The following is a 9,805-nucleotide window of genomic DNA, read 5'->3' as shown; positions in this document are numbered from 1 at the left end:
TAGATAAAGGTAGGGAAGTTTTCATTGCATTTATGGATTCAGAAAAGGCATATGATAGAGTGGATAGGGAAGCAATGTGGCAGATGTTACAAGTATATGGAATAGGTGGTAAGTTACTAAATGCTGTAAAGAGTTTTTATGAGGATAGTGAGGCTCAGGTTAGGGTGTGTAGAAGAGAGGGAGACTTCTTCCCAGTAAAAGTAGGTCTTAGACAGATATGTGTAATGTCACCATGGTTGTTTAATGTATTTATGGATGGGGTTGTAAAAGAAGTAAATGCTAGGGTGTTCGGGAGAGGGGTGGGATTAAATTATGGGGAATTAAATACAAAATGAGAAGTGACGCAGTTACTTTTTGCTGATGATACTGTGCTTATGGGAGATTCTAAAAAAAAATTGCAAAGGTTAGTGGACGAATTTGGGAGTTTGTGTAAAGGTAGAAAGTTGAAAGTGAACATAGAAAAGAGTAAGGTGATGAGAGTATCAAATGATTTAGATAAAGAAAAATTGGATATCAAATTGGGGAGGAGGAGTATGGAAGAAGTGAATGTTTTCAGATATTTGGGAGTTGACGTGTCAGCGGATGGATTTATGAAGGATGAGGTTAATCATAGAATTGATGAAGGAAAAAAGGTGAGTGGTGCATTGAGATATATGTGGAGGCAAAAAATGTTTTGTATGGAGGCAAAGAAGAGAATGTATGAAAGTATAGTAGTATCAACACTCTTATATGGGTATGAAGCTTGGGTTGTAAATACTGCAGCGAGGAGGCGGTTGGAGGCAGTGGAGATGTCCTGTCTAGGGCAATGTGTGGTGTAAATATTATGCAGAAAATTCGGAGTGTGGAAATTAGGAGAAGGTGTGGAGTTAATAAAAGTATTAGTCAGAGGGCTGAAGAGGGGTTGTTGAGGTGGTTTGGTCATTTAGAGAGAATGGATCAAAGTAGAATGACATGGAGAGCATTTAAATCTGTAGGGGAAGGAAGGCGGGGTAGGGGTCGTCCTCAAAAAGGTTGGAGGGAGGGGGTAAAGGAGGTGTGGGCAAGGGGTTTGGACTTCCAGCAAACGTGCATGAGCGTGTTAGATAGGAGTGAATGGAGACAAATGGTATTTGGGACATGACGAGCTGTTGGAGTGTGAGCAGGGTAATATTTAATGAAGGGATTCAGGGAAACCGGTTATTTTAAATAACCGGACTTGAGTCCTGGAAATGGGAAGTACAATGCCTGCACTCTAAAGGAGGGGTATGGGATATGGCAGTTTGGAGGGATATGTTGTGTATTTTTATACGTATATACTTCTAATCTGTTGTATTTTGGGCACCTCTGAAAAAACAGTGATTATGTGTGAGTGAGGTGAAATTGTTGAATGATGAAAGTATTTTTTGGGGGGGATTTTCTTTCTTTTTGGATCACCCTGCCTCAGTGGGACACGGCCGACTTGTTGTAAAAAAAGAAAAAAGAAAAAAATACACATATACACACACACACACACACACACACACACACACACACACACACACACACACACACACACACACACACACACACACACACACACACACACACACACACACACATATATATATATATATATATATATATATATATATATATATAATATACATATATATATATATATATATATATATATATATATATATATATATATATATATATATAATATATATATATATGTATATGTCGTGCCGAATATGTAAAACTGGTCAATTAGCAAGAACTCATGTAAAAGTAAGTCCTTTCTGAAATTTTCTCTTATACGTTTAAGGATATATTTTTTTCATTAATGTTAATGTAAATTTTTTTAATTTTGCACCAAAAAGATCTTAGAAAACTTTCCTAACCTTATTATAACAAAAGCAATTTATTTTAGCCTAACCCAACTATATACATTTTAGATTTGTTTACAATAATTTAATACTAAACAAACACAGTAAAATATATTTTTTTCGTTAGGTTCAGAATGATTTTGGGGAAATTATTGCATACCCAAATTTTCACTTTTCCTATATGGCAAGATGAACGTTGCTATTTAAGCCAAGATCGCAAGTTCTGCCTATTCGGCACGACATATATATATATATATATATATATATATATATATATATATATATATATATATATATATATATATATATATATATATATATATATATATATATATATACACAATTATTAATGAGCCATTAAATATTATATTATTAAATAAATAGGTACAGTTTGATTTAATGTGTATAGACTGCAGGATGGTAATTAATGACACTCTTGTAGCCTTGAGACTTAATTTAAATCTTTCAAACTAACAGTCAGCTAATAAAGGTCACAAACATGATCAACACCCATTTTAACCTCTGTAGTACTTTCATTTTGCGTTGCCTCTCATAGGATGGACGAGCTGTAGGTATATTATAATCTACCGATCACATTATTTACAGGTGCCTAATAAACTAGCTAATCAGTGGCACGAAGAAAAAATATAAACTATGAGAAGTGGCAAATCACTTCAGTGTTACTAAGTTATCCGAAATCTTGAGACTATGGGCAAGACTTCTAGCACCTGCCTGGCAGTAAAAATATATATCCACGCGTTGGCATGTTATTGTGGATGATATCTTGAGGAAGGATCCTGCGTCAGTAACTTCGAAGTTAATAATCCGAATATTTCGTTTCTCAAGCTCATAAGATTAATCCGAAAAAAATCAAATGTATTGATCCTTTTCCGCTAACATTATTTTAATTTCCAGCAAGTCTTCTTAGTGGCTGAAAATAGGATCATGGGCTTCACCCAAGAAATATATACACTGTTGTGTTAAAATTAGATTCACAGTTCCTTAAGTGTATAAAGAAATTTTCTAGTTTGGGTCTTACTGAGACTTGTTTTCACGAGGACTGATAACACATGGATGGACAGTTGTAGACATTATATTCTGGGCTATAATTTAAAGTAGGTTGGCTGAAGGAGAGCGAGGAATTTGAGCAAATTACTCAATAGCCATGTAGTCGTTCTGCCTTACTTCTCGGGTCAGGATCCAACTGAAAAGTATTGAAATATTTTAATTGCTGAGAATTACATAAAACAAATATTTTATGTTGTCTATGACTTTTCTAGTGCACGAATATTATATTGTTACTCTTTGATTTATTAAAAATATTTAGTGTATACGGGAAATTAACAAATATTGTACCATCTCCAGCAATAAAATTTGTGACACATTACACACTCCAATTCTTCCTTCATAAAATTCTGTTAAAGACTCACACAAATATACACATGTAAAGGATGTCGAAGCAGCACCCTGCTATGAAGACAGCACCAGGAAAGATGTCAAGTGTGGTGTTGTAGATGAGGGTATACAACGGTGCTGACAGCAGTGGCACGAGGGTCTCTCCCAGAGCCAACACCGCAAATGTTGACCCCAGTTCTTCCCTCGTCACCAGCTTGGAGAGTGCACCGCGAGATGATAAGATTGTCATGGTGGAGCATACTGACACTCCAGACGCTGTTGAGTTTTTTTTTTATTAGAATAATCACAGGAGTGGTACTGCGTAATGTTATATCAGTGCTATTTACCAGCAATAGTGCGCTGTTTGTAATATTGCTCAGTCATTAATATAACCTACCCAAATAGACGACCCAGGCGGCAGGGGCAGTAGCCAGCAACACATTATGGAAGAGTCCGGAGACCCCTCCGGCGAAGCCTAGCACGGCATCACTGGCCCCAGCGTAGTAGCTCAACACAGGAAGCAGTATGAAGTTTCCTGTCGTAAATTTCCTTATATTTCTTTGATTTTTTTTGGCTCGGTTTAAGGCCTGTCGACTGCACGAGTACTATGAAGACGGCATTTCACCTGGACTTCACTAATCACGAATAATGTAGCCCCTAAAATAGGGATTAAAGTAAATACACAACTTTCGGGGTAAGAACATAAGGAGCACTGCAGCAGGTCTGTTGGTCCATGCTAGGCAAATCTAGCTCACACCCACTCATGTACCTGTCTAACCTATTTTTATAGCTACACAAGGTTTTCTCTTCAATCCAAAACTCCATTACCAAACCAGTGCTTTCTTGTATCTTTTACGAATCTAAATTTTTCCAACTTGAACCCATTGCTGCTAGTCCTGTCTTGGTTAAATATATTTACGACGTTATTTATTCATGCCTTGATGAATTAAACATGTGCGATACTTGGGTATCTTTATTGAGGAAACGTTTCGCCACTCTGTGTACCTATTTTAAATACTGATTCCAAATTATTTCCCCAAACCATAGCATGTCTAGTTTTCGGAACATGATTTTTTTTCTAATTTTAACAAAATTTAAGATTTAATAAATAACATACTAGGATACCCACTAATATAATTTAATACTGCAGTGCATATCATGCGCCCTTGAAACACCTGTAGATCACACTTATAAAAGAGAAGTGAACAAACACTTAAAAGCATAGAAGGCCAAAAAACTATGATCAGTCTTATCTCGAAAACTACATGTGGCAGAGAAAAAAAATTGAACTCAGTGTCAGAAAGTCTATTTGGCATACCAAAAACTACCTCTGACGAAAATTCTTTATTAATAAGTGTTCATATCTATAAAGATTTAAGGTTTTTCTCCTCAGCTTTGCATTAGTCCAGTCTCCACACTATGACCCCACAATATATATATATATATATATATATATATATATATATATATATATATATATATATATATATATATATATATATATATATGTATATATATATATATATATATATATATATGGGAAAAAGACTCATCAGGGTAACTAGGGATCCCAGGGCAGCTAGTTTTCTGTTCCAGCGGCTCAGTGCGGCTGTTCAAAGGGGTAATGCCTGCTGTATTTTGGGCACACGCCCCAGCTCTGAGGAGCTGGATGAGATTTTCGCCTTATAATCGGTGATACACACGTAACAACATGTACCGTATGTGCCACCTTTATATCATGTACCGTATGTGCCACCTTTATATCAATAGTGTATCTCTTGGATCTTCTGTACCATATTATGTAATAAAATATTCCTATTAGTAATATATATATATATATATATATATATATATATATATATATATATATATATATATATATATATATATATATATATATATATATATATATCTGTGTGGGTTACATGACCAAATCTCAACAACAACAAATGCTTCAACTCTTCGGCTTTAATTTGGTAACCGCCATTTTCCAAGATGGCGGAATTTAAAATTGAATGGAAATAAAAGGACCCCAGTGGAAATAAGTCACTTTGTCTGCCTTTTTTGGGTTATCCCAGGTTCTCTACACATATGTTGCTATGTGTGATAATCTATGTAACTGTATTTGTGTATAACTGAATAAACTTACTTGCCGTATCTCTCGACCTGTTTTTCGTAGACTGGTCATTGTGGAATCAAAATTCATATTTATGGTGTCCAGAAACGCAATTAGGTTTTTTTTTTTTTTTTTTTTTTGTCTTTAAGCCTAAGCTACTGAAAAGTCCTTAATTTCTTTTTAGTTATCTAATATATTGTGTAAGTTTTTAATGATATATAATTCATAAATCATTAATTAAAATAACAATAACTAGATATTTTGTTACTGTTGCATTATACATTTGCAATGTATTAGCAGATAATTTTTTTTTATACTGGTATAAACCGAAAATTATGGACACATTTTCCCCAGCTTGTGAGACTCCAGTGACATGTCACGCAACTAACCTGTTAGTTAGTTACCATTTTGTCCTAGGCACATGTCGATTAGGCACTAGGCCTGTTGTATATGCGTGTGTGTGTGTGTCTGTGTGTGTCTATGTGTGTTTGTCTATGTATGTGTGTGTGTGTGTGTGTGTACTCACCTAATTGTACTCACCTAATTGTGGTTGCAGGGGTCGAGACTCAGCTCCTGGCCCCGCCTCTTCACTGATCGCTACTAGGTCTTCTCTCTCTCTGCTTCCTGAGCTTTATCATACCTCTTCTTAAACTATGTACGGTTCCTGCCTCCACTACTTCACTTGCTAGGCTATTCCACTTCCTGACGACTCTATGACTGAAGAAATACTTCCTAACGTCCCTGTGGCTCGTCTGAGTCTTCAGCTTCCAGTTGTGACCCCTTGTTCCTGTGTCCCCTCTCTGGAACATCCTATCTCTGTCCACCTTGTCTATTTCCCGCAGTATATTGTATGTCGTTATCATGTCTCCCCTGACCCTTCTGTCCTCCAGTGTCGACAGTTCGAGTTCCCTCAACCTTTCCTCGTACGACATTCCCCTGAGCTCTGGGACTAGCCTTGTTGCAAACCTTTGTACTTTCTCTAACTTCTTGACGTGCTTGTGTGTGACGTGTGTGTGTGTGTTATTTGTGTTTGTGTGTGTATTTGTGTGTATGTGTGTATTTGTGTGTATGTGTGTATTTGTGTGTATATTTGAGTGATGTCGATTAAGTGTGTACTCCTGTTGTGAAGCCTCCAGAGATCTTCATTAACTTTTAGTATGGAATATGTCAACCAACAAAGAAAACCAAACTGTCACCTACTGATGCTGGCAAAAAACGGTAGCCAGATCCATCGGATATGAGGCAAGACGAAGTCAGCAGCGATTAAAACTTAGGATGGTAGAAGACATTACCGTGTGGACAGTGTCTGCTGCAAGAGCTATATGCTAAATTAAACACTAGATGCAATACTGGCTAGCAAAATTGGGGAAGTACTTGCCAATAAAGGTAACAGGCATGGCAATGATGGAGTACATGTTGTAGGTGTAATAGTTCCAGTCGAACCTCTTTCTCATGTACATGTACAAGAACGTCATCTCGCCACCTGTGGTAGAAACATTAATATTGCACAAACATATAATATACCATTATACCTTACTAAGTAATGTTTATGGTGTAAGCTGCACTCTTATAAAATATTGCACAAAAAAAAATCTTTATTACAGTTGTAGTCTAATACATACCAAATGCAAAGATGTTGGCACAGATGATGACTATGTAAGCAATGATATAGCCCCTGGCACCGGCCTCTCGACGCCTAAACACCACCATCAGAGTCTTCTTGACATTGGTAAACGACACCAGGCCTTCCTTTTCTGCGCTCTTTCTCGACTCAGCGGCTTGAGGGCTGCTTTCACTTGGGTGCTCTTCCAATCTAAATACGGTGTACAGTATAGAGATGGTGAATATAATCGCTTGGGAACCAAAAACTCCAACGTATCCACCTATATTGTAAATGTAAGTCCCAGCAACCTTACCAAGAGACAAAGCCACCATCATCATTGCTCCAACAATGGATAAGCGGGTTGTGCGTGATTTGTTCACAGATATATCACTCACGTAAGAGTAAGCTCCGGCAAAAACCCCGGCCACACCTCCCATGATACCGTATGGGAAATAAGAAACAATGAGAAGTGGCAACGGCCATGACCACCAGTAGGAGTTGGCGGTAAGGCAAAGTGCCTTGAGAAGTGAGCCACAAAAGGGCAGCAGAATGGGCAGGCGACGCCCACGAGTGTCACTCCACATTCCAAGAAAAAGAACAACAAATATTGCTGGCACATATTCCACACAATACTTATACACATTGTAAATGGCTGCCATTCGCTGAACGCTGTCTTGCTGAGCAGTATACTTCCCTGAATCTAAGTTTTCACACACTGCCGCATCATATTTGTAATAAGTGAGACATACTTTATCAATAACGAGGTTGGTATAGAAAATGCTCTCTATGCTTATTCCCAGACTATGAAGGAATACTGCTGGCTCCACAGTAACAGTGGCCAAGAAGGTGGTCAGCCTAGCACAGGTACTGTTATTAGGGGTCTGGTTCTCCTTCACAAGAAGGCTTGCGTACTCACTACTGCGACCCATTACTACCGCTCTCTTAATTAAATTGCTGTACACATTCAGGCCCACATCTTAACTCAGTTAAATTTTTCGAAAGATATATTCAGTAAGCTACAGCAACATAGTGGCCATTTTTCTATTAATATTTCAACCACACGACCTACAGAGAAGTCAGTCAAGTTTATCGAAAGATATCTTCAGTAAATTGCATCAGCAATTTGGCTTCTTTCTATCAATATTTCAACCACAATGTATACAGTTTTTGTCTCCTGAATATATAAATGCAAAATGTTGTATCAGCCAGGAAAACAGGTGTAGTTCTTGTAACAGCAGTCAGGTTATGTCCGGACGTCGCCGAATCACAAAATGTCTGGCAGATTTAGATTTTGTATCACAAAATACGGATCAGTATGAACTCTATTGTTTACAGGTAAAAATGATAATATATCTCGTTGGGTCACAAGATAAAGACTTGTTATGAATCACTATCTTAGCGGCATCACCCGACCCACCTAAACTGTAAGTGTAAAACTCCAAAATTTTATCGAGCAAACATATATCTTAACGTGATTTTATCCCAATATAAACGGTGAAATTAAGATTACAAAACATTATTTTAAGACAATCGATGTTCAACAAATATTTTAGATATACAAATACAAATATTTGTAAACGCATTTCATTTTGCATTGCGTTTATTTTTAGTTGTTATCGGATATTGTTGTCGTAGATGGTGTGCGTCATTCACCTCTTGTGGCAGATATGGAAACAATCAAAGTGCATGAATATTATGGGAATGACTCCTCCAAGGTTACCCATCACTATCTGCTCCATGTTGACGCCCCTTGTGGTCTGATGCCTCATATGCTCTTGTTGCAATTTACTTTCACATATATTAACTGCTTTTCATAATTCTCATAAAAATTAAGTTGTGGAGAACGTCGTCGCAAATCTGTAAGGATGGCCAAAAACAAGGTATAGTTTAACATGCTAAGGTCAAAAAAAAGTGAGAAAATATGTTGTATATTTATTATTATTATTATTATATATATTATATTATATATATATATATATATATATATATATATATATATATATATATATATATATATATATATATATATATATACATACATAGAGAGAGAGAGAGAGAGAGGGAGAAACAGAGATAGATCGCAGTCAGCAGGACTCGATCCCACTATATATGTACAGTATATTTTATAATATATATATATATATATATATATATATATATATATATATATATATATATATATATATATATATATATATATATATATATATATATATATATATGTCGTGCCGAATAGGCAGAACTTGCGATCTTAGCTTAAATAGCAACGTTCATCTTGCCATATAGGATAAGCGAAAATTTGTGTATGGAAAAATTTCGCCAAAATCATTCTGAACCTAACGAAAAAAATATATTTCACTGTGTTTGTTTAGTATTAAATTATTGTAAACAAATCTAAAATATATTTATTTGGATTAGGCTAAAATAAATTGTTCTTGTTATAATAAGGTTAGGTAAGTTTTCAAAGATTCTTTTGGAGCAAAATTAAAAATTTTTGCATTAACATTAATGAAAAAAATATATCTTTAAACGTATAAGAGAAAATTTTAGAAAGGACTTAATTTTAAATGAGTTCTTGCTAATTAACCAGTTTTACATATTCGGCACGACATATATATATATATATATATATATATATATATATATATATATATATATATATATATATATATATATATATATATATATATATATATTATGTATGTGTGTGTGTCGATAATTACATGCAGTTTCTGGAATTCATCAGTTGCCTCTTGGCTTTTTGTGATACTTGCAAAGTGTTGAGACCGCAAAAGTTGAGATTTTTTTTATAGGTTAAAAGCCTATCGACTGCAGGAGGGTCAT

General features: G+C 35.6%; 1 protein-coding gene across 1 annotated transcript; it reads right to left on the bottom strand.

Moving 5' to 3' along the window:
• Positions 1 to 2,174: 2,174 nt before the first annotated feature.
• Positions 2,175 to 8,839, bottom strand: LOC128695991 (lysosomal proton-coupled steroid conjugate and bile acid symporter SLC46A3). Its single transcript, XM_070093066.1, has 5 exons — positions 6,981 to 8,839; positions 6,737 to 6,841; positions 3,640 to 3,777; positions 3,278 to 3,518; positions 2,175 to 3,051 (listed from the first exon to the last, which is right to left on the bottom strand). Exons 1-5 carry the CDS (start codon positions 7,888 to 7,890, stop codon positions 3,000 to 3,002), a joined length of 1,446 nt encoding a protein of 481 aa, XP_069949167.1. The 5' UTR covers positions 7,891 to 8,839; the 3' UTR covers positions 2,175 to 2,999.
• Positions 8,840 to 9,805: the final 966 nt, after the last annotated feature.

This window comes from Cherax quadricarinatus, chromosome 41, assembly GCF_038502225.1.
Source record: "Cherax quadricarinatus isolate ZL_2023a chromosome 41, ASM3850222v1, whole genome shotgun sequence".
NCBI lineage: Eukaryota > Metazoa > Arthropoda > Malacostraca > Decapoda > Parastacidae > Cherax > Cherax quadricarinatus.
This window is presented reverse-complemented; position numbering and strand designations above follow the sequence as displayed.